Source organism: Loxodonta africana, chromosome 4, assembly GCF_030014295.1.
Source record: "Loxodonta africana isolate mLoxAfr1 chromosome 4, mLoxAfr1.hap2, whole genome shotgun sequence".
Lineage (NCBI taxonomy): Eukaryota > Metazoa > Chordata > Mammalia > Proboscidea > Elephantidae > Loxodonta > Loxodonta africana.
In genome coordinates, this window is record NC_087345.1 from 16,540,504 (window position 1) to 16,565,784 (window position 25,281).

General features: G+C 49.3%; 1 protein-coding gene across 4 annotated transcripts in view; it reads right to left on the reverse strand.

Moving 5' to 3' along the window:
• Nucleotides 1–24,070, reverse strand: part of LOC100671503 (cytokine receptor common subunit beta-like) — a 27,404-nt gene extending 3,334 nt beyond the window's left edge. Inside the window, exons 1-14 of one of the 4 annotated variants that reach the window (XM_064283604.1) lie at nt 23,942–24,070; nt 14,555–14,661; nt 13,708–13,959; nt 12,633–12,756; nt 11,205–11,395; nt 7,030–7,187; nt 6,781–6,949; nt 6,090–6,225; nt 5,783–5,940; nt 3,561–3,700; nt 2,518–2,680; nt 1,790–1,880; nt 1,503–1,560; nt 526–629 (exon numbers count right to left, since the gene is read on the reverse strand). In XM_064283604.1, coding sequence (XP_064139674.1) covers nt 526–629; nt 1,503–1,560; nt 1,790–1,880; nt 2,518–2,680; nt 3,561–3,700; nt 5,783–5,940; nt 6,090–6,225; nt 6,781–6,949; nt 7,030–7,187; nt 11,205–11,395; nt 12,633–12,756; nt 13,708–13,783 — 1,568 coding nt within the window. In that variant the 5' untranslated portion in view covers nt 13,784–13,959; nt 14,555–14,661; nt 23,942–24,070. Of the gene's footprint in view, nt 1–525; nt 630–1,502; nt 1,561–1,789; nt 1,881–2,517; nt 2,681–3,560; nt 3,701–5,782; nt 5,941–6,089; nt 6,226–6,780; nt 6,950–7,029; nt 7,188–11,204; nt 11,396–12,632; nt 12,757–13,707; nt 13,960–14,541; nt 14,662–23,941 lie in introns of those variants that run through there. The other 3 variants (XM_010599337.3, XM_064283605.1, XM_064283606.1) reach the window with 3 other exon arrangements.
• Nucleotides 24,071–25,281: the final 1,211 nt, after the last annotated feature.

Genomic DNA, 25,281 nt, shown 5'->3' on the forward strand with positions numbered 1-25,281 from the left:
TGATTCAATTTCCCGTGGATAACTCACTCTGGCTTTGTGTGGCCTCGACCTTCCCCTCTGCTGTTCAACACCGCACCACCTTTTGGCTCAGGTTGATGCCAGTCTGTGTACCACCCAGTCATTTCCTCTGTCCTTCATTCCGTTAGCCAAGCATATAATCAGCTTTCCTGATCGAGGGCAGTGGAGGGCTGGCTGCACAGGCCTTGAGTCCCTAGGTGTTTGCAGCCCCTCGCCCACTTCATGGGACCTGGAAGGCTCTGCTGTGGAGCCTCCCCAGACAGCAGGGTGGGGAGACAGCATCTACTCTAATGTACTGCCTCTGGTCAAGTCCGTTGTCTGGTATTCCACTAACTTAGGGCTCAGGAAGTTCTTCCTGATGTCTAAATGGAGTGCCTCCTGCTTTAGTCACTTCACAATGAGCCAAGGCAGAGCCACCTCATCAGAGCCCCTGAAGTGCATGACAAGGTCCTCCCTGCCCCATTGCTCCCCAGAGGACAGGGGCCACCCCGGGGCCCAGACTCTCACCCCTCCAGCTCTGGGATGAGGCTGTCGCACGGCCACTTGTGTAAGAGACTTCTGCTGGTGAAGACCGACGTGCTGTCCGGGACCCGGAGTCCTGCACCTCCATTCTGGGAAGAGAAAGTACATGTCGTTCTGTGGGTGTGAGGGGTCCTTGGGAAGGTGGGACGGGCAGAGGGTGGAGGGGAGGTGACCAGGGGGCATCGGTGAGCCTTGGGGACAGGGAAGGGTCTCAGCCTCCTCAGGATGGGCCCGGCCTTTCAGAAACCAGCAAAGTGCAGCCCAGGGAGAGGCCGTGGCTTCCCTGGGTCCCCAGAGCACCAGAGGATGACGGGGTCCTGTTCCTGCTAACCCTCTAGTCTGGGGTGTCCCTGCCCCCATGCTCATCTCACCTGACCCTCCTCACACTGGCTGCAAGACCCCTCCTTGTGCAAAGTGGCCCTGCCTGTGCTGACCAGAGGTCTCCATGACCATGTGCTGGTGTCACCTGCCTGGTCATTCTGGCCACCGTGGCCTGGCCGCATCTCAATACCCACTACCCTCAGGGCATCCATGAAGGATCGTGTGCCCACCTCGAGGCTATTATGTGTCTGCTTGTAGTGACCCTCCCACCTTTTCCACCTGGCACCACCTGATCCTCCAGAACCCAGCTCAGATGTCCCATCCTGGTGACACCAAGGTGCCTCCCACTACCCCCACCTGCCCCTAGGAAGAGGAACCCTCCTTGGAGCCCACCCTGCCCATGGTCCCTGCCTCAGTTCTCTGAGTCCTGCTGCACAGAGAGCCCAGGCAGGCAGGGCCCCAGCTCGTTCATCTTCAGTACCCGGGAAGGGCAGGGCTGATGTCCTAGAACTAACTCACAGAGCCCCTGTCCCACACCCACCACTCACAGCCTACAGGAAAGAGGAGGTGGGGACCGAGACGTGGGAGGCAGGGCAGAGAAACCCCTCCCTGCACCCTGCATCCTCCCAGCCAGACCCTACCTGGAATAGGTAGCTCTTGCTGGGGTTAGGGATTTTTTCCTTCCACTTCTGGTTCAGCCTGGAAAGACACCAGGGAGGTGGCAGCTACCAGAGACCTGAGGGCCAGCTGCTCCCACGTTCATGTACAGAGGGGCAACTGAGGCCCAGGGAGGGGGTGGGGTGTATCCAAGGCTCCACAGAGGGTTGGTGGCAGAGGAGGGACTAAAGGGGGCCCACTGTGTGACTCCCCGGACCCTCTGGGTCCTGGATGGCCCCACCCTGTCCACCTTCCCCGTGGAGACCTCTACCTGTATGCATAGACGCCACAGAAGCGGAGGGCGGGGAGCAAGGCGAGGGTGACCAGGATCAGGATGAGCACCAGGACCCACATGGGCAGCACTTCCAGGCACAAGGAGGAAAGGGCATTAGCATCCAGGTGGGAAATGCTAGGGGCTCAGGAGGGAAGGGGCAGGGCAGGGCACCCCCAGACCCTGCTCTGTGCAGGCCCAGGGCTGCAGAAGCTCACTGTTACAGGGGCCCAGGGAGGGGGCCAGACATATGCTAAGAAGAGGGGGGCACTGGCCTAAAGCCCACAATGCTGTATGTGCCGGGAGGCCTGAGGGACTGAGAGCCTTTCCAGGAGGAAGTGGTGCAATGGGAGGCAACGGCTGCAACCCTGGCACTTGGGAAGCTTCCTGAAGGAGGTGGCATGTAAAGGGGCCTCAAGGAACGGGGAGGATTTGGAGGTGAGGTGGGGAAAGGGCAGACTGGCAGAGGAGCCAGCATGTGCAACGGCCTGTCAGGAGCCCCCTGAGGCTTCTTGCTTGTGCAGGCCCTGAGCCCCGCACAGGCTGGGCCACGTCCTGGACTCCCCTCTTCTTTCCTCCTTTAGGCCTGGTGTCCAGCTCTCCTTTCTGCCTGAGGGTGGCCCTCTCTGGTTGGGATAGGGCCTGGAGCCTCAAAACTCTGTCCCCTCCCCCTCTTTCCTGCCAGCCTGGGCTGTCCCAGGAAGGCGAGTGGAAGCTGGGGGACCTACCCCACTCCGTGTCCCAGGAAAGCTCCTCACTCCACTCGCTCCAGATCCCGTTGTAGCTGCTGAGGGAGGGCTTGACCCTCACCCTGGCCCAGTACCTGGTGGAGGGCTCTAGAGGTAGCAGAGGCATGTTGTAGGTGTTCTCCAGGGTCTGTGTCTTGCTCTCCTGTGGGTGGGTGGGGGGGGTGGTGAGCAGGGTGGGCTGAGGCTGAGGCCCATGGTCTGGTACACGTGGGCATAGCCACAATTCTCTCCCCACCTCCACACCAACTGGCTTCACTTGCCCCCTTTCAGTCCCCTCAGCAGCTGCATCTTTCCCTGGATGGAGAACCCCTACTCCAGCGCCCACGGGGAGGGATGCTTGGAATAGGACCCCTGTGACATGACAACACTGAGGTGTCCAGAGCCTGAGATACTGCTATGTCCCACATTCCTCTGAGGTTCCTTAGCCTCCTACCTCCTCTAGGGGACAGCCTGGACTCCAGCTGTGGGGCTCTGGACCCCAAGACAGGTGTTTCGGAGCCTGGGGCCCACTTCTACCTCTACCGCTGACCCACCGGCTCCTGGCCTGTGTTCTGCCTGGGTCTGGGCTGGCTCTGTGGATTCCGATCTGGGCTCCAGGGAGCCCCAGGGTCGCACACGGTCCTTGAGGGCAGCCCAGGGTCAGGGCAGAGACTGAGCCCTGGGCCAGGTCACCCTGCTTCGCTGGGAGCCGTCTGCTCTTAGCACTGCACACTAGGATTCTGGGGAAGAGTCCCCTGGAGAAGGGTCCCCAGGGCTTTACATCTTTTGAAAATCCTCCAGTCCTCAGCCCCTCCCTGCCCTGAGGTCTTTGGCCCTCTTGTAATACAGGATCAGCTGTGTTGATTCTGGCCAAGTCACCTCACTTCTCTGAGACGCTGATCTGCTGACCATACAGGGTTGTGATCACACCACAGTGACGACCCAACTGCCAACTTGCTGGGACCAGGCTCTGGGCTCCTGGGTGTGTCTCATTTTCCTCCCCTCCCCATCACCCATGCCCCTCCCCTGCCTCCGGCTCTCACCTCCCAGGAGTCAGTGTCCTTCCTATACTGGACCTCAAAGCTGTGTCTTATGTGACCGTAGTATTGCTTCTGTGTTTCCCAGCGCAGCATGTAGCTGTCCCCATCCTTGGTCACGTTGAGTGTTGGGCGGTCCATCTGGACTGGAGAGAGGGACACCTTCAGGGGGTGGTCCAGCTCCCACTCTCAAAGCAATATTCCCAGCATTCTCTGCACATCCCAGGAGCCATCTCCATTGGCCTGGGACCCTCCAATCACAGGGTCTTTGTGACCTCCGTGGTTAAGAGCTATGGCTGCTAATCAAATGGTCAGTATTTCAAATCCACCAGCCGCTCCTTGGAAACCCTACGGGGCAGCGCTACTCTCTCCTATAGGGTTGCTATGAGTTGGAATCAACTCGATGGCAATGGGTTTGTTTTTTTGTTTTTACTATTTCAACCTCTCTTTTGACTTGAGCAGCCCTTCACAGGGAGATGCTATAAGATATACTTGTTTTGTAGTGAGGGGGCCCAAGGAATGTGTTACTTGCAGTGTTTGTGGTAAAAATAAAAGCCCTGTTGGCTGGTTTCTCTTGCAGTGTGTTGACTCTGTGCCAGGTACATCACTCTGTATGGATTATTTCATTCAATTCTAACAACAGCCCTATGTCATAGGTACTATTAACTGTTCACATTTTACAGGTGGGGAAACTGAGCCACAGAGCGATTAAGTAACTTGCCCAAGGACAGGCAGCTAACAAGGGGTAGGTGCAAAGGCTGGAACTCCTACAGTGTGACTCCAAAGTCCTTGGCTGAATCACTCTATTCCTCTGCCTCAGAGTCTCTGGGGCTGAGCTCTATTCTGGGTTACTCTCGCCCAACACTCCCAAAGGCTTAGGGACACATCTCAGGCTGGAAAAGCTCCCAGGATCTCACCACCAGAGAATCCTCAGTGCATAGCTCTAAAGGACCTTCAGCCACACCCAGATGACCCTTCTCCCTAACCAGATTGTGGTCAAATAGTAAGCGGGGGGGGGGGGCTCTTGTAGACAGTGCTTACTGGCAGATCAGCAAGTAGGGAGAGGCAAAGAAAAGAGAAAAAGAAGAGGCTGGGTAGACAGAAGTTTTAGACTCCAGTCCTGGTTCACCTTTTACTAGCTGTGTGACCTTAAGTAAGATACTCAATAACTCTGAGCTTCTTTTTACTCATCAGGGAAAAAAGAGTGGCCATGACCCCTACTTGACGACTTCACAAAACCAAAAGCAAACCAAACCAGTTGCCATCAAGTCAATTCCAACTCATGGTGACCCCATAACTGTGCTCCATAGGATTTTCAATGGGCCTATGGTTTTTCAGAAGTAGATTGCCAGGCCTTTCTTCTGAGACACCCCTCAGTGAACTCAGACCACAACCTTTCTGTTAGTAGTTGAACACTTAACTGTTTGTGCCACCCAGAGACTCCTGACAACTTTATAGGGCTTTTATAAAAACAATGCTAATGCTTGTAACTTCCTGAAGTCTACTATGTGTCAGGTGTCTTCCTAGGCCCTTTATATTTTATGTACATGAACCCTAACAGCCTCTATTTCCAATGAAAATCTCAGAAGAATAAGTGGTAGATTTAAACCCAGTGACTAAGGCAAATTGGCTGCTGTTGCTGTCAAACACTGATGACTGGATGGAAGATTATTTGGTCATCATGAAACATTTGTAAGAGGTTCCTTTGCATTGGGGTTCTTGCTTCATAAGAGAAATCAGGGATGTTAACTTGCTGGGATCTTCAATCTATTTCCGGCCCCCCAACTGAAGAAGTAAATCATAGACCAACTATTTTCAAGACCGAGACTATAAGTCAAGGGAAGACTTGGAAATCAGCAAGAGAAAAATAAATCAGGAAGCGAAAGGGAAAGTTTGGTGGGATGGCCAGGAGGGCGTAGCCAGTAGAAGAAACTTCAGTGCAGCTGCAGAGTTGAAGAGGAAAGCAGAGCATAAGGAATGGGGGAAAGACTTTGAAGAGAGCTCCTGTGGGTTAGCAATGGTATCTTCTTTCATATTGTTTGTCATTGTATTCTTTGCTTCTTGAGAATTTCAAGAAAGCATCACATTACTTTTGCAGACTTTTGGTTGCTACACTGCATTTCTTTGGCAGTCACAGACTCGAAGACTGAGCCATGAGGAGCCCTGCACTTACTCTGGTTACACAATGTCCCAGAACCACCCACGCAGAAGGCTGTGGGCAAACTCACTGTGCTCTGAGCTCTTTATCAATTTCTCCTCCTTCTTTGGCTTCACAGAGACTGTGTACTGGTCATGGGTCTCGGAGTCCAGCACAGGAATCTGGCACCGGTGCCGGGTGTAGGGGCTGCTGAGCTTCTCTTTCAGCACTGGAGAGCATTCCTTCTCCCTGAGAAGCACGGCTGAGGTGAGGGCAGGAGGAAGAGGACCCTGGGAGGGAGAAGGGGACTCTAGGATGAGCTGGGATCTCTGCTGGGGCCCCCAGAGAGAGGAGGAGACTGCCAAGGGCAAGGCCTGGAAGAGGGGAGGGGCACTCACTCCGTGTCGCGGCTGGGCTTGTAGAAGAGGGTGAAGGGGACCGAGCTGGCCACCACGGACCTCACATCCCAGAAGCAGCTGAGCACGTCAGCCCCGTTGAAGAAGCACTGGAGGTTCTGGGGCTGGGCCTCGTCCCCTGGAGGGAGACATTCCCTCGATCATTCCCTCATTCATCCCTCGGTCATTCATTCTGTGGCTCTCAGTGAGGGCCCTTATGGAGGCATCATAGAGAGATCGTGAGTTTTGGGGCCCAGAGACCAGGGTGAAAAGCTCAGCTGACACCTGCCAGCTGTGTGACCACAGGGGGCAGAGTGGATTCTTTGAACCTTCATCTTCTCCTGTGTGAAGTGGGAAGAGTATCTAAGTGCCAGTGCTTTGGGGACTAAGCACAATAGTGTTGGCGTGTCCCGCACACAGCAGCCTCATTAAAACATAGCTGCTATGAATGCAGTTGCTACTGTTGTTGTAATGAGTACTAGTCAGGGCGCGCCCTGAAGACGGACCCCTAAGACACAGCCTTGCCTCTGCCAAGTTCAGCAGAGATGGGGCTGGCCTAGGGATGCTGTTGTACATCTGTGACACGTCACATTCCTGGAATGACACAAGAATGGACTCTGAGAGCCCTCCTGCTGCAGGAGCTCATGATGACCCACCCTCCCCCAGACAGGCCCACCCGAGCTCTGCCAGTTACCTGGCTGGGAGTCCCAGCGGACCTCTGGGCTCCACTTGCTGGGCTTCCCTGAGTGCCCTGCACCAGGGGCCAGCCGGGTCCTCACACGGGCCACGTAGGTGCTACTGGGCACAAGGTGCTCTGGCCCCAGAACGGCCTGGGAGGAGCTGGAGTAGAGGGTGGAGGCTTCCTGTGGGGATAGAGGAGCTGGAGGAGGAGAGCTGGGCCAGGTCCCTGTGGGCTCAGGGGCAGCTGGCCAGGGCTCCGTACCTCCCAGGAGTCCTGAAGCCGCCGGTAGACCAGCTCAGACTCCAGGTGCCTCTCAGACAGCCAGCGGCTCTGGAGGCCTCCAAGGTGCGCCCTCCAGGTCAGCAGGAAGCCATCCCCAGCATGGCTGACCTCCAAGTCCTCGGGCTCAGGGGGCTGGACTGGAGGGGGAGAAAGGGAAGGATGAGTCAGGGTGGAGATGACTGTAGGGCAGCTAACAGCCTTCATGGCCTTTTGTGTGCACAGACCAGGGCTGCAAGCCCAGCACTGTCTCTACTAGCTGAGTGGCCCTGGACCAGACACTTCACCTCTATGGCCTGTCACCTGTGAACTTGTGGAATCCAGTGCGAACATGAATGAAGCTGTGCAGACACTCTGCAAATGTAATGTAAGCTGAGTTAGAGGTGCTGACAAGCTAAAACAAGCCTCCATCTGTTCTGGGTCTCCCCCACTCACCGCATTCTGATCTCTATGGCCTCCTTCCCAGCAGAGGGCGCTGTGGCTCATGTTACTCCCCCTCCTGAGTCCGCTCTGCCTCTCTCTTCCCACCTGCACACTCTCCAGGGCCCCTGTCAATGCCCAGGATAAATGTCTCCTCCTCTAGACCATTCTTGGCTGCCTCCCTCCCCTGGGCAGAATCTCTTCCTCCTTTTCTTGTCCCACCATGTTGTTGTTAGCTGCCATGCAGTCAGCTCAGACTCATGGTCACCACATTTATAACATAATGGGACGTTGCCCAGTCTTGCACCATCTTCATGATTGCTGGCTTGTTTGAGTGCACTTTTGCAGCCAAGGTGTCCCACATAGCCCATTGTAATTCCCTCCACCATGGTCCTTATCACACTTGATGGTCTATGTGTTTCCACATTTGCACCCTCCAGTAGATGAAGAGTTCAGGGAAGCCAGAGGTTGGGTGTCACATCTCTCTCTATCCCCAGGGCCTGAGATGGAGCAACTCAGTGAATTCAGGAGTGACAGTGAATGAATGAATAAGTGAGTGAGTGAGTGAGTGAGTGACTGGCTGAATACATGCAGGCAACCTTCACAGATTTCTCATAAAATCATTCTATCAACTGACCTGAAGGGCGTATCTGCTGGGACCTACTGGGTAAGATGAGAAGATGGACTAATGAATGACATGGCTCCTGCCTTCCTGAAGCTCCCGTGTCTGATTGCTGAGGGATGACTTTCAAGCCCCCCAAAATTCAATAACAGCACAAACAAGATGTAAATTTTCTATGCTGTGCCTGGATCCTGGTGTGTTAGAGCACGCTGGAGCTGGAAGTCCTTCAGAAATCCTTAAACCCAGAATGGTGATACTTAGGCAGCAAACCACCCCGTCCCAACCTATAGCCAGGACAGGCGTCACTAATGGGTCATTTCACTCTTCGCCCCTGAGCCCACCCTGGTGTGGAAATCCTTCTCAGCATAGAGCTCTAGAAAGCTGCTACCAATTGAACAGACCGAAACCTAACTTACTCATCTAACCTAAGAAACTTCAGCCCACGTACTGGTTTCATCAGTGAAGAAACTGATAGAGGAAGTGAAATGTCTTAGATCTTCAAATGTGGGAACCTCAGAGAAGATCAGATGCAAATCTCTCCCCTTCCCTGCACCTCAGGGCCTCCCTGATTCATTGCAAAACTCTGTGGGCTAGATCAGAGCTCAACACATGCTTCCCAGGAGGCAAAGTCCATGCTCCCCCCACGCCATCCCTAGGTGGTCCTTGTCTCCTCTGCTGTGAAGCCTTCCCTGCTCCCAGGCCACAAGCTCAACAGTCAGGGATGATGACTGGCTTGTTCACGGCTCCCCTAGGATATGTAGGTGCTTAAAGTGGAACCAAGTAACGAATAAATTGCCTCTATTTTCTTACTATGATTTGAACCTCCACCCCTAGGTCCTGGAGCCCTCATGGCACAGTGGTTAAGTGCTTGACTGCTAACCAAAAGGTAAGCAGTTCAAACTCCCAGCCCCTCCATGGGAGAAAGATGTGGCAGTCCACTTTGACAAAGATTACTGCTTTGAAAACACTATGGGGCAGTTCTACTTTGTCCTATAGGGTCTCTATGAGTCAGAATCAACTTGTCGGCAGTGGGTTTACCCTAGGTCCCTGAGTGGCACAAATGGTTTGCTCTCATCTATTAACGTAAATGTTGGCGGTTTAAACCACCCAGCACCGCTTCGGGAGGAAGGTCTGGTGGTCTGCTTCTGTAAAGACTACAGCCATGACAACTCCACGGAGCAGTTCTACTCTGTAACACGTGGGGTCACCAGGAGTTGGAACTGACTTGACAGCAACAGGTTCTTTTACACTCCTCCCCACATCCCTGGGTGGTGCAAGTGGTTTGCACTTGACCAAAAGATTGGCAGTTTGAGGCCACCCAAAGACCCCGTGGGAGAAAGGCCTGGTGATCTACAACTGTAAAGATTACAGCCAAGAAAATCCTATGGAGCAGTTCTACACTGGTACATCTGCGGTCACCATGAATCAGAAGTGACTTGATGGCAATAGGTTTGAAATTCTCCCTGGAGACCAGCACCTTAGATCACTAATCGGTTCCAGCCTGTCCCTCACCTCCCAACCTTTCTGATCCACACCGCACATTGCCCATTCCCAATGATATCTGATTATTTCACACCCCTTCAGTGACTGTCCATAGCCTGAAGGTGAACTCTAGGCGTCTTTGCAGGGCACAGAAGCCTCTCTAGATTCAAGCCCTGCATCCCTGCCTTCCCTACCATTGGGCAACCCTCTAGGAGTTGATGTTCCACAGGGTACAATGACCAGCGGCTTGCCCAGCAGACAGACCCTCCCCAACTCCAGCCCCTACACATGCGGTTTCCTCTGCCAGGACTGCTGTCCTGCTCCCCATTCCTGCCCATCCTTCAGAGCTCACAGCAAAGCTCTTTCCTCTGGAAAGCCTGTCTTGATCCTCCAGGGGCTCCTTGCCCTCTGCCCCTCTGCAGAGAGCACACACCCCCCTCAAGCGAGTTATCACCCCGGATGACGTCCACTACTTTGCCATCTCTAACCTGTGTACTCTGAGCTCCACTCAGGAGGAGACTCTTTCTCATTCACCAAACTATGTTTGAAATATTGTTTCCAATTAATTCAGGATGGCCTAACCCACCCACCCTTCCAGGCAACAACTTTGTGATGCTGTGGCAAAAAGAGGCAGGAAGCAAGGGCCAGAGCCAACTTCCCGTTGGACGCTTGAAAGGAGGCAGCAGGTGGCCCAGTATTTGGGGCCCTGGATGCTAAGCTAAAGCTAGACATGAGGAGCGGGGTAGCCTTGGGCAAGTCTCCCTGCTGTCTCAGCCTCAGTTTTGTCATCAGTGAAATGGGGTCACAAAATAGTATATGACTCCAAACATAATTTAAGGATTAAATGAGATTGGGCAGTGTTTCCTAAAAGCCAGCCACCTGCATGGTTTTTGCCATGTGACTATTAACTTTCAAAAATGACCCTCCATCATTCTGACCACACATATCATCAAATCGATGAGAATGAGAGTGAAGTGCTATTGAAGTTCTTTCTAATATAAGTCAAATATAACCTAGCTATTTAATGCTCCTCTACACCCACCCAAGACCAGTCATCGCTTCACGTGGTTTGAGGACATGCAGGGACATTCTGGGGGCCGCTCAGCAAGTGCAGGAAGGTGCTAAACTTCACCTCTAACATGCAAGAGGCCCTTGATATGTCTGACTGACCACTGCTGTTATTGCTCAGTGGTGGGATTTCCTTCAAGAAAGTCACTTCACCTCTCTGGGCTTCAGTGCTTCATCTCTAAAATGGGTTGTTGCAGAAATTGGCTGTGAACACATTGATGAATGAGTTTTGCAAGCTGTAAAGTTTCTACCTGGTTAGGGAGGATGGTTCTTCTTTAAGGAAAGGCTTCAGCACTGGAAGCCAGTGGCCTGGAAGGTGGTGGGAGTAGCCAGGGCAGTAGGATGTCCCTTTGGCCAGAACCTTCTCAAGCTGCACCTGCTCCAAAGCCTCCATGGTGAGGAGACCATGTCCTCTTCCCCCAAGAGACCCGAACCCAACCCCAAGCCAATATCTCCACCCCTGGAAGACCCTGACTCCCTGGTCCACCTCCTGAAGCCAGGCCACCCCTGATGACCACTGTCCAGACAAGGAACAAAGCCCTGGCTAGGGACCCCAGGCCCTCACCGTGCTGGGCCAGCGTAACAGTGAGCTGGGCACCCAGAGGCCTGTCTGGTTGGAAGGAGAAGTAGTCATTGTCACCAATGACGAAGAAACTGTGAGAGATGACACATCTTCTGGACACACAGGGTGGAGAAGGGCAGTCTGACCAGGGCATGTCGTCACTGAGATCACAGGGCACTGGCTCTGGAGGGTCACTGCCAGGAGAGGACACACATTAGCCCAGAGTAAATCAGAATCACTGTTCAGCAAATGCTTACAGAGCGGTTCCTACATGCCAGACCATCCAGGGGCAGGGGCCAGACAGTGAGCAAAACATGCACGAGTCCCTGCCTGTGGAGCTGATATCCTGGCTGGAGGAGACACGCATTAAACATGAATGATGTAGCATGTCAAAAGTAGAAAACTTTGTGTAGACAAATAAAGCTAGGGGTGGGGGGAATAAGAAGGCTGGAAGGGCTGGGTCAGGGGGTGCAATTTGAAAGAGCTGGGACATTTGGACAAAAACTTGGAGGAGGTGAGGGAGAGAGTCATGTAAATTCTGGGAAAAGGGTACTTCAGGAAGAGCTAACAACAAGTGCAAAGGCCCTGGGGCAGGAACAGCCTGGAGTACAGTAGGAAGGGACAGCCAGTATGTGTGAGGAAAGGTATGTGGGTTTGGGGAGCTTCCCTTCTGGGGGTGTCTGTTGTCTCCACAAAGTAGGAAAAAGGCCACAGGCTGAGAGTGGGGGGAGGGTTGTGGGAGTCTGAGGAAGGTGGAGGAGGTGAGCTGGAGGCATCCAGGGAACAGGAGAGAGAAAGTGAATGTGGGGACAGCGTGGGGAGGAGCAGAAACTCTATCCAGATTTTTAAAAATAATTTATTTTTGTTGTTGTTGAAAATCTACACAGCAGAACATACACTGATCGAACAGTTTCTACATGTATAATTCAGTGATGTTGGTTACGGTCTTTGAGTTTTGCAGCTATTGTCACCCTCCTTTTCTGAGTTGTTCCTCCCCTGTCTATCCAGATATTTAATTATCTCTGTTATGGCTGATTTAGACTCTCACCAACGTCCCAACATGATGAGAGCACCTTCCCCAATGGCACACGCACAGGAGACACTGTAGGAGAAAGGGCCAAACCCCCCTAATTGAAGGAGGTGGGAGGGTCCCAGGTGGGCTCACAGCCAGCCCCCCAAGTAGGGGCAGGAGAGGGGCCCATCTTGCCCTGCTCCCCAATAGCTAGATGAACCTAATAGATTATCTCTGCCATTATCATCATCAGCAACAACAATGACAATGAAGTCAGCCCTCCCCTAAGCCCCGACATCGGATGCCAGCCTTGGGCCTGGCCGGCAGCCTGCTAGAGCCGGAGCTCCTGGGCAGCTCCTGCTTGCAGGCTGACCCTGGACCTCTCTCTACTCTACGCCCCCTCCCCCGGGGTCACTCACTCATCCAGTCGGCGATAGAGGGTCACATTGATGTACCGCTGGGCAGCCTCGGTGTCCATCCACCTGCACTTGATGCGGCTGGTGTAGTCGTTATAGCAGCGCAGGCTCTGCAGGGGGACGGCCTCTAACCGGGGAGAGGCAGGAGGGGTCAGCCTTCTCTTCCTCCATGAGCCCCACATCACCTCCCTTCCCAGCTCCCCTGGTGCCCCAAGCTGGGGAGGTGTCTCCCTGATCCTGCCCAGGCTCCCAAATGCCAGGCAGAGGTGGGGGGGCCTGGAAGAGGACTTAGCAGTGAGCCTCCTGGGTGTCCATCACTCCAGTTGATTAACAGCACATTTCCCAAGCCCTGCTGTGGGCCCCCTGGTGCAGTCCCAGGATAAGGACATGCATCAGACCCCACCCTGTGACCTTGGAGGACAGCCCCAAACCCACCCCTAAGTGCAGTATGGCAGAGCCCATACCCTGAGACCTCCACACTTTGGCCCTTCTGGGTAGTTGCGGGTGGACTTTTGGGTGGGGGTTCATTCTGCTCCAAGAGCCAGAGGGTCACCCCAGCAGGGCCTCTGAGCACCAGGAGGAGGTTGCTGGGGACAAAGCCAGGAAGAAAATCCAGGCAGAGGGCCCGGCAGGAGCAAAGGCACAGAGGTGGGAAATGCGGGAGGCTGCTCAGAGCAGCAGAGTGTCTGGTGCAGAAGAAGGAGACAGAGGAAAGTCCGGAGCAGCCCACCTGGAGGTCAGAGCCTCAAAAGCTACACTGAGGGCTGAGGGCAGAGAAGCCTCAGATGGCCTTACTGGGAGACCAGGCAAAGGATAGCAGGAGTGTGCAGGAGGGAGGAGGGGAGGGAAGTTGGCCAGGGAGGATCAAGGAGAGAAGGAATGAGGGCGAGGGAGCTGGGAGGCAGGACAGGAGCCGCTGGTGCCTCTGGGGCTTCCTTGGGGATACAATGGAGCGGTGGCCTCAGCCATGGAGTCCAGCAATGAGGAAGGGCCAGGGGATAGGGTGGAGGGGTGTTGTCACCCACAGGGCCCAGCAGTGAGGAGGGGGGCAGGGAAAAGGAGGAAGTAATGGACTCACCTTGTGCCCCCACCATGCTGGGTCCCCCATACAGGGCCAGCAGGATGATGGGGAGCAGCCCCCGCATCAGCAGCATCTCTCTGGCCAGCTGTGGGTGAGCAGGTGGCTGGCACTTGTGGGCCCAGGGTGTGCACAGGGCTAGAGGTCCTCACTGTCCGGGAAGCTTGTGTTCCTCTCTGACTGGAGGTCAGGCCAAACCCATGTCACTGGCTCTTGTGGTCCTTCCCTCCAGGACTCTGACTCCTCCAGGGCCTGTGGAAGGAGCTGTCAGCCAGGAGCTGCCCTCCCCTCCTGTCCTATAGCCATGGGGATGCAGTGGTTATGGGGAAACCCTGGGGATGTGGCCCAGTCCTAGGCTCAGGTCCTGCTGCTGCCTCAGCCTGGCATGCTGGGGCAGTCCCCTCTCCTTGGGACTCGGTCTCCTTGTGCACGACCATGATTGGGGGTCCCCCTGGGGTCATGCGCCAGTCATCTGTGTAATGCCTTGCTGAGGGGGATGCCTAGAGGCAGCCTGGCTTTGATTAATTTCTCCAAAGCCTGTAGCCCACATCCACTTTGGGGGGTCACTGGAGGGGGGGTGCCAAGTGTGATATCACACACACACACACATGCACACACAGGCTCAAATACTCAAAGCCTGGTGCTCACCCTGCCCCCTCCATTTATAGTCATCCCTCCCACCCTCCCACCCCACCCTCTGAAAGCCAGTTCCCTTTTCTCTGCACTCAGCTGGGGATTTCCTCATTTTATTTTCCTTAGGCTTTGGGAAGTACCCAGGAGAGTGGAACAGAACACCGTGGCCCCTTTTCACCCAGGAAGACTGTCTAAACTCACTCAGGATGCATACTTGGCTAGGGTAAGCATGATCTGGGCTCAGCCACCCTGAGCTCCAACCCGGCCTCGCTGGCAGCCTGAGCGAAATCACCGATGCTCCCTGTACCTCGCTGTCTGCATCTGTAAAATGGGCACACGTATCTCACATTGGTTGTCATGAGAACCAAATGCTACGCTGCAGTTGGTCCAGCAAATGCCCAGGGAAGAAGATGCTTGTTCAGAGCTGGGAGAGAGTATTTGTCCACTTAAGCTTTGAAGACTGGGGACAACAATTATGGGCAGGCATGTGAGAGCCTGTCTGGGTTGTTCTGCATGCTTGTGTCTAGCCTAAGAATTCCAGAACTTCCATTTGGGTCTCAACATGAATAGAAATACCACCTGTGGAAAGAGAGGAGTTCGTTCCAAAATAAGTTAGAGGTTCAACATAATCCCAGTCAAAAGCTAACAAGATAGTTTTGCAGGAACTCAGGAGAAAACATACACGTGACGAAAGTCAATGAGATTTTTAAAAATAAGGAGGCTGGTCCCAATAATGAAATGTATTACAAAGATCTGCTAAGTAAGGTGGGGTCTTGCTGTCATACACATACGCACACACTCCCACAAAAGACAGGTAGATGTCTTAGGCTGTGTTTTCTCGAGGGGCAGAACCAGTGAGGCATCAGTCATCCCTCAATATCTGTGGGGGTTCCAGGACCTCCGTGGATGGCAAAATCCACAGATGCTTAATTCTCTTATAGAAAACGGCAGAGTATTTGCATGTAACTTACACACATCCTCCCATATACTTTAAATCCTCTAATCTTAAAACAACGTAATTGCTGTGTAAATAGTTGTTATACTGTATTGTTCAGGGAATAATGACCAAAAAAAGAGGCCTTTTTTCCCCTAAATATTTTGGATCCCACTTGGTCCAATCTTTGGATGCAGAATCTGCAGGTGCAGTGGGCCACTTGTATCCATAAGTACATATAGAGAGAAATTTATTTCAGAGAAATGGCTCACACAGTTGTGGAGGCTGGCAAGTCCCAAACCTGTGGGTCAGGCATCAGGCTGGAGGCTTCTCCTGACTCTTGTGGTTGCAGGGGTTGATGAACCCAAAATTAGCATGTCAGACAGCAGGCTGCTGGCTCATGTATCAAGAATGATGAGTCGGATGCAGGATGGAGAGAGGGCGAGCTTTGCCAGGACATCCATATATATTGGATGCAGGCCACATCCTCAAGGGAACTCCCCTTTCAACTGATTAGCTGCTCACATCAGATCACAAAAGGATGATTATATAATACCTGCCAAACCACTGAGAGTCATGGCTTAGCCAGTTGGCACATAACCGTAACCACCACAGTAGGTTTATATTCTACCCAAGAATTTACTATATGTTGAAGGAAGAATTGTGAATTAATGTGGAATGATGGATGTTCAATGAAAGTAGAATAATCGAATCATAACAGAAGACCTATCAGCTTAAATCCCCATCTCATACCACTTCCAAGGTTAATTAAAAAAAAATAATGTAAAATGGTAAAACATATTAAGCTTGCAAACCATAGAAGGGAATACCTTTGAGCGATTTAAGCCTAAAAGCAGCAGAAGAAACAAGAGAGAGACAGTTTGGCAGCTGTAACTACGTAAAAGCAAAAAAAAAAAAAAAAAAAAATCCTTATTTTGTGAAAATAAAACATGAAGCAAAGGATAAACTGCAAAAACAAGTTTGCACTGAAATTACATATATCAGCTTAAAAAAAAAAACCCAGCTTAATACACTGTGAAAGAAAGATTGATACAGTTTAGTAAGTCGGCAAATAACACAAGCAGAAAATTTACACACAGAGAGAATTTATGTTAGTGATTGACGTTTATTGAATGTTTACCATGAGCCAGGTACTGTTCAAAGGGCTTTACAGGTATTGACACCTCTACATGTAGGTTACTACTAGAATCCCCATTTTAAGATGAGAAAACAGGTATAGGGACATTAAGTAACTTGTTCAGGATCACACAGCTAATAAGGGACAGATTAGGATTGAAACTCACAGCAGGTTGGCTCCAGAGTCTGTGCCCTCAACTGCTACACCAACAGAAGTTGTATTTCCCAAGCATCAGCATCATACCTGTCTGTTCTGACATACACTGGCCCAACAGACTCTCCTGTAGGCATGGACACACACAGAAGAAACAACAGAAAACTCTGACCATACTAAATTAGCGTCCGCAGGGAGATTGGAGAAATCTCAGTCGTTTAAAAAAACAGACTTCTACCCAAAACAAAACAAAACACCACCAAACCAAATCAAAACAAAAAGAGTCCTTGAACTTTGATGTATGAAATCTTTAATTTTAAATTAATTTTTAAAATTAAAAAAAAAACTCAATAATGGTGCAAATTGCTGAATGAACATTATAAATGATCATGTTCCAAAGTAGACGTTGAAGACAAGGGATTCTTCTAGAATTCAGAGTATATGGGCAAAAAGAGGGAAAGTCAAAGAGAAAAGTTGAAGCCTAGGAATGAGGTCCCAATGTTCCCACACCCAGAAGCAGAAGGCAGAGAGAATCGAGAGCAGGTGTAGCAGAGAGTGTAGCTACCTACCTGTCTCCTGCCTTCTTGGTAACAGATGACCAGCTTTTGGCTTCTAAATGCAAACCACTGTATTTTCTATACTCCCTTGCCCCTAGGTGTAGGGCCATGTTGACTAAATGTTGTCCAAAGAGATGTGAGTGGAAGCATTGGGGGTACCTTCCAAAAAGGCTAGATGGGGGGGGTCCCTGCTGTCTTTCCTCTTTCTTCTAGCCAGCAACTTGGACATGATGGTTGGAGCACCAGCAGCCACCTTAGACTATAAGGTTATGTTGAGGATAGAAGCCATACGCAAAAATGATGAAACAGAAGGAGAGGAGCCTGGGTGCCTCATGTCCCTGGAGCAACTACATCAGCCTGAGATTGCCTACCTCTGCACATCTTTTATGTGAGGGAGAAATAAATTTTTATGTTGTTTGAGCCACTCTCGTTTGGAGATTTTCTGTGTGCAGCCAAATAACTACAATTAGAAATAACAGAAAAAACTTCATAGGGCTTGAAAGGTGACAATAGTCCACTAAATGAAGAGCGAGATTCATTTTCTTAAGTGCCGCACCCGGTCACACTCTGGTGAAATTTCAGCCCTCCAAGAATAAAAGGGAAATCCTAGAAACTTCCCGAGGAAAACTAAACAACAACAAACCGGTTACTTTAAATGGAAAAAAGGTTGAGTTGGCATGGGCTTTTTCATGCGTGACCTTGAACTCTAAGTAGACAGTCATATCTTCAGGATGCTGAGAGAAAATATGTTTACGCTTAGAATCCTAAAAAACTGAGTGTTCTTTAAGTGCAAGGCAAAGAGAAAAAAAAAAAACCAAAAAGCCCCTACAAAACCACATATTTTAGATATGTAACTACAAAGAAAGTTTTTCAGATCTTGCTCTGAAAAAAATTACTGTAGGTTGCTTTTCAGGAAAGAAAAAAAACGAAAAAAGAAAGACGGCTTGCGATTCTAGAATCAGCGTTGAGCAAATAAACCCATAAGACTTGTATATTTGTAGTTAAGAAGAACTGTTACTGCATAAAGTAAAAAACAAAACAAAACAAAACATAGTAACAGCCTAGAACTAAAACCCAAATGGTTTTAATGTGGGAATGGGTGTGGAAAGCAGAGGAAATCTGAAAGTTTGCTACGCATCTAGTCTTGTTTGGGAAGAGCATATGCTGACAGGTAAGTTTAAATATGTATATAAATAAAATATATAATATAATATAAAAATATAAGTGTGAAAAATTATTAAGAGTGAGGGGTGAACACAGTCAAAAAAGAATGAAAGAGACTGAGTGTGTGAAAGAGAGAGAGAAAGAGGAGATGGGGGAGAAGGAGGAGAGAAGAAGGAGGGAGCAAATACCTTCTCATTCAAAAAAAAAGTGCATACCAAAATCCCAAAGCCCATGAAGAAATTTAATGGTAGGAATAAAAGATAAAAACATAAAAAGCAGAACAAAAATTCATTCTAGGCAAAAGCAATTTCATAGAACAACCTGACGAAGACTTAAAAGAAGAATGTATCATGACCAATTAGGGTTTACTCCAAAAATGCAAGGAGAACCATTAGGAAATCTATTCGTATAACTGTGAACATTAACAAATTTAAAAAAAAGACCACGTTTATCTTAGCAGATGCCCCCCAAATATTTGATAATGTGCAAGTCATCCCTGACTGAACAAATAAACCTCTTGATAAATGATGAGTTGGAGGAAGCCTTCACATTTGTGGGTCTACCAGAAGTCTGTGGCAAAAGGAAGCATCATTGTCTCCCTATCAAAGGCACAGACAGAAGAAGGCTCCCTCTATTGTCATTATCTCCAGTGGCCAATTTCCCCCCAAACAATCTCTGAATTTAATGCAACCTAAATCAAAATTCCAAAAGGACTTGACAAGCTGATTCTAAAATGAAAACAAGCCAAAGATAGGAGACTTGCTCTATTAGCTAGAAAATTAATTGACCCTGTGTGGCCCTGGAGTATAGCTGTATATGGATGGAACAGAAAACAGTAAGGAAAAATGATCAAGTATATGCAGGAATTTAGGAAGTATTAATGGCATTTCAAATCACTGAGGAAAGGGCTGGACTACATACACAATTAGATGATAATTTAGGGAAAAATGTTATTATAATTTTATACATTACCCATCCCTCCAAACTCTAGATGAATTAAAGATCTAAAAGTTGAAACTAAAATGATAAAGGCATTAAAAATGCTTCTGTAATCTTAGGGGGTGAGCAAGACACTAAAGCCAACCATAATGGAAAAAAATAACAAATTTAAAAATTAAATCTGACACAAAACATCTGAAACATGGTAAAGAAAAGAAAAAAAAAAAAACCCACAAGTGGTCACCTGTGAGAATATATTTTCAACATATGTTCAATTATTACATGTGCAAATTATTAATATAGCACAATAAAGGAACCACTCCCAGGGTTAATAATCTAAAAGACAAAGAACCCATCAGAAAATGGACAAAGGCCATCCCCATTCACATTATAAAAGGAATCTAAATGGCTAATAAGCATATCGAAGATGCACAGCCTTGCCCATAATCAAGGAAAGGAAAAAAGTCATGCATCCATGAGATAATTTTCTTCTATTACATTGGACAAAATTAAAAGATTGACAATTTCCTGAAGGAGAAATTGGCTCTTTTATGCCTCCTTTTGGTGTAGATTGGTTCAGCAACTTTGAGGAGAATCTGACAATCTCTATTAGAATTTTAAAAGCATGACCTCTTGCCCAGCAATACTGCTTCTAGGAACCTAGGCTATAGAAATGTGGGAAAACTGGAAAAATAACAAATTTAAAAGTTAAATATGACACAAAACATCTTAAACATGGTGAAGGAAAAAAAAAAACCCACAAATGGTCATCTGTGAGAATATATTTTCAACATATGTTGAATTATTACATGTGTCCATTAGTAGAAAATTAGGTAGATTGCTGTGCACCTATGCTAATAAATGCCACATATTTCTCAGGGTTAATTAAAAAGTTAAATCTATATGCATTATTGTGGAAGGATGTCCAAAATGTAATCTTGGAGGAAGAAATAAGTCACAGAACAATAAAAACAAAACAAAACTAACCCCAAACCTGTTGTTATCAAGTTGATTCCGACTCTTAGAGACCCCCATGAGTTTCAGAGTAGAACTGAGCTCCACAGAATTCTTTTGGTCGCAATTTTTACAGAAGTAGATTGCCAGGCCTTTCTTCCATGGTGCCGCTGGGTGGGTTCAAACCACTAATCTTTTGTGATTTGATATTGCTCCGAGCCATCTATAAGTTACTGTATTAGTTTATTTTATGTTTGCCTACTGTATCCTAGCTTCTTGCTTTGTTTTGTTTTCATCTGCCCAGATAGGTTGCTTGAGTGAGCTAGCTTGATTATTTTCACCTTTGAAGCTTTAACATCCTGTCACCAGATGGTTAGAGCTGTTACCAGTTATATGAGTCTGGGAGCACATATACTTTTCTTGTATGGATTCAGCTCAGGTGTGCAGGTGGTTGGTCATCAAGTGTGTGGTACAGGCTCTGTCCTACAGTCTTAGAGGAACAGGGGTGATTGATGTAGGTACCTGTATCTGGTTGCAGCAGGGGGTCACACTCTGAACAAGGCAGGGGGCTGACAAACATCCCCCAAGTGTCTGTGAGGAAAGCGTGTCCCAGTTCCCTAGAGCACACAGGTTGGGTGGATTCTGCAGATGGACCATGGGCACCCAATACTTTTGGTTGTAAGGACTGGGAGGAACCAGATATCCTTGGACCCCTGTCATGGGTGGGTGGTGACCTGAGTGGAGTCACCAGTCCTTAGGCCCCTGATGTGGGTAGGTGAGGGCCCTGTTTAATAGGCAAAGTGGTGTAAAGCATCAAAAACCCACCTCTCCACCACACAGCTGAAACAGTTGCAGTCTGCCAACATGGGCCTATTTCTCGCAGGTCCATGCAGAGGGGGAAAGGTATTCAAGGTCCACAGACAATTTATGCCTGGACAGGAGCCACTTCTGTCCTGAGCTCCCCTGTCAGTGGAGCTGGCAGATTATCTTTTCCCCCAGTTGTGAATTTATTCCTTCTCTGAGGCCAGTAGAATGGCTCAGAGCACTCAGCAGGACCTATCTCAGGCCCAGGGAAATGAACAGCCATTGAAGACAGCTTGGGGGCGGGGTGCGCAGTAAAATATGTGCCAGTACTTAGCTTTTGCCAAGAGTTCTTCTCTGGTTCTGGAGGTGTGAGTAGGCTGTGCAGCTGGCTGCTTCTCCCTGAGGAAACTGTGGCTGAATGCTACCACCACCCCACAGTCACTCTCAGGGACGGTGCCTGAGGGTTCCCGGCAATTCAGGTCCGGCAACTCCTCTCAGCTTCTGAACTGTCTCTCCCTCCTCCTTCCGCTCAGTCCATTTTCTAACTTTGCCCTTGATGTTCAGGGCTCCGAGCTTGTCATCAATATAATTGTTTCACTTATTTTTTGGGGTCTTTTTTGTATGAGAGTTCACCAAAGCGTCTGACTATTCTGCTATCTTGGCCCTGTCTCCACTACTAATCATTTGGTTAGTAGCCAAGCACAAACCATTTGCATGTTATAATCCCATCTTTGTAAAAAGAAAATTTTTTTTTTTTTAGAAAAAGTTTCGAAAGGGCACATATAGTGAAGAATGTTGAATGTGGCACTAGGGGGTGGAGATGACTGGGGACTTTTGTCTTACAAATTTGAAATTCTACGTTACTACATAGTTCTATATTGTTTGAATTTTTAATAAAGCACGTGTCTATATATTTATTTGTATAATATTAAATACACTCACTAAGCAACTCGCGAACTATCCTGTAGTATTGGTGGCTATAGCACAATGTAAGCAAAACTGATGAATGAAAAAAAAAAGGTAACCAAAAGCTAATAGAAAAGGTTATACTCATTATAAAGATACTAGAAAGCAGGAAAGATGATGGCAAGGAGAGAAAATTAGAATCTGTTTATGAAAAAATACAAGCGGCAGGGCATTTGGAGACTAAAAATGGTACATGTGTGACTTGTCACTAGAGCATGTCTGATGTGGCCTCAAAGCTCGTACCCCAATGTGGACCCATAGACTCACCTGCCCTCTGACTCAGGGCCAATGCACACACCTGCCCACACCCTGATGCAAACATCCCCAGACACCCTCCCATCCAACACACTTGATACACAGCATATACCTGGACCCCAACCCAAATAAGCAACAGCTAGATACAGTTCAGGGCAGAGCGTGATAGGAAAGGTACATTCTTTGCGAGGAAAATGGGGGGAATCTCAATTGGTATACCATAGTCTGTAAAGAAAATGTCCTACATCTGACCATGGTGACTAGTGACTGGGGTCTTAAAAGCTTGTGAGTGGCCATTGAAGATAATCCACTGGTCCCACCCTGTTTGGAGCAAAGGAGAATGAAGAAAACTTAGATGGGAAAGATGAGTCCAAAGGACTAGAGGACCACAACTACCAAAGCTTCCACCAGACTGAGTCCTGAACTACTAGATGGTGCCCAGCTACCATCACCGGCTGCTCTGACAGGGATCACAATACAGGGTCCCTGACAAAGCAGGAGAAAAATATAGAACAAAATTCAAATTCACCAAAACAAACAACAAAAAAAAACAATTACTGGTCTGACAGAAACTGGAGAAACCCAAGAGTATGGCCCCTGGATACCCTTTTAACTCAGTACTGAAGTCACTCCTGAGGTTCACCCTTCAGTTAAAGATTAGACATGTCTGTAGGGCCTGGTGGCATAGTGGCTAAGTGCTACAGCTGCTAACCAAAGGGTCACCAGTTCCAATCTGCCAGGTGCTCCTTGGAAACTCTGTGGGGGTAGTTCTATCCTGTTCTTTAGGGTCGTTATGAGTTGGAATCAACTCGGCGGCAATGAGCTTATGGGGCCAACAATAACACATTGAAGGAAGTGCTTCACAGTTCAATCATATATGCGAGACTTATGGACACAAGAACCCAAAAGCAAAGACAAGAAGGCAGGAAGGGACAGGAAAACTGGACAAATGGAAACAGGGAACTTGGGGTGGAGAAGAGGAGAGTGTTGACACATCATGGGGTTGGCAACCAACATCACAAAACAATTTGTGTATTAGCTGTTTAATAAGAAACTAATTTGTTCTACAAACTTTCACTTAAAACAAAAGAAAGAAAGAAAATGGGGGAGAGGTTGGTGTCCTGTATGTCTCTGGCAAAAGACAGGGCCCTTCCTTGACTTCCCAAGTCAGCTTCCCAAGTTACTCCGAGCTCTGCATCTAAACTGAACAAGGTTCCAGGTTTTCCCTCTGCCCCCCTCTCTCTCTGGACCCTGCGCCTCCACAGAGGAACACACACACACTGTCTCTTTCTAAACCTGGGTGTCAGAGACTAGCAGCCCCCTGCCCATTCCACAGGTAGGAACACAGAAGCCTGAGGCAGGGCGAGGATGTTATGGCTACTGCAAACTCCTTAGTGGGTGAGCAAGGGTGGGCACACATAGGTGTCAACCCCAGGCCCGAGCTTTCACCACCATCCCAGGAGTCATACCTGCTAGAACCTTCAGACCCCCTTGGTGAGACTGGGTCTTCCTCAAAGCCCTTAGTACACCACCCAAGCCAGAGAGCAGCACCCGGCCTGTCTCCTCACTCACTGGCCACTGGAGGCACCCAGGCTCAGGCCTTCTCAAGATGTTCCCGACATGTCTCTCCAGGCTCTCCCTGTCCTTTTCCGTCCGGGAATTCTTGCACTTCCCCATAGAGTCCTGCCCCTGCCCCTGCCCCTGCCCCTGCCCCTGCCCCTGAAATCCAGACAATACCTCTTTGTGGATGACAGATCGCCTTTTGCTGGAGTCTCCAGACAGCAGTGAGTTCTGTGTGCTTCCTATTTATACTGACGTTGTTAGGAAAGCAAAAGAGGAAGCAATGCTGGCAGGCCTTTTCTGCACACATGACTCTTCAGAAGCATCACTCAGCTTCTTAGAATTGTTTTGGAAACCTCGCTGACACTGCACATGATTTTCTCTTTCTGCCAAAAGTTCTTTCCCCTGCTTTGTCTCCCTGTAAACTCCTACACATCCTAGAAGTCTCAGCTCAAACAGTGCCTCCTCCAGGCAGGCTGCCCTGATTCTCTCATGCTGACAGGGGGAAAAAAACAACCAAACCCATCGCTGTTGAATTGATTCCAACTCATAGAGACCCTATAGGACAGAGTAGAACTGCCCAATAGGGTTTCCAAGGAGCGGCTGGTAAATTTGAACTGCCGATCTTTCAGCTAGCAGCCAAGCTCTTAACCACTATGCCACCAGGGTCCTACAGATAAGGAAAAAAACAAAACTGTTGCCGTTGATTCCAACTCATAGCTACCCTATGGGACAGAGCAGAACTGCCCCATAGGGTTTCCAAGGAGTACCTGGTGGATTCGAACTGCAGACCTTTTAGTTAGCAGCGGTAACACTTAACCACTACGGCACCAGGGTTTCCAAAAAGAGGGCTGTAAATAGTGGAGCAGGTAAGAGCCCAGAGCCAGACAGACTTGGGTTTGACTCCTACGTCCACTATTTCTCAGAGCGTGACCTTATGCTAATTACCTACACATAACTTCTCCAAGCCCAGGTCCCTTACCTGTTACTTACATAGAAGTATGTGCAAACCTGGAAGGGCTGTTGAGGAAACCAATGAGGTGTTGCCTGGGAAGATCTTATCTCTGACCCTGGCACATGGTAACCCCCAGGATGTGTTAGCTGGCATGTTTTTGATTCCCCTGGAGTTTTCTGTTGCCCTGCCCCTCCCTACACTGTCCTACCGTCCCCAGTGTCCATAGCCATCTTCCCCCAATACCATCTTCAGTGCCGAGCCTGTGTCTTCTTCACATTTCTCTTTCTAGAACCCAGCACATGTCCTGGCACAGAGTAGGCCCCCAGTGACTGTGTGTGAAATGAATGAATGAATAAGTAACTGCTTACGAAGACATTGGAAACCCTGGTGGTGTAGTGGTTAAGAGCTATGGCTGCTAACCAAAAGGTCGGCAGTTAAAATCTACCATGCGCTCCTTGGAAACTCTGTGGGGCAATTCTGCTCTGACCTATTGGGTTGCTATGAGTCAGAATTGGCAATGGGTTTGGTTTTTGGTATGAAGACATCAAGGCTGATATTAGGG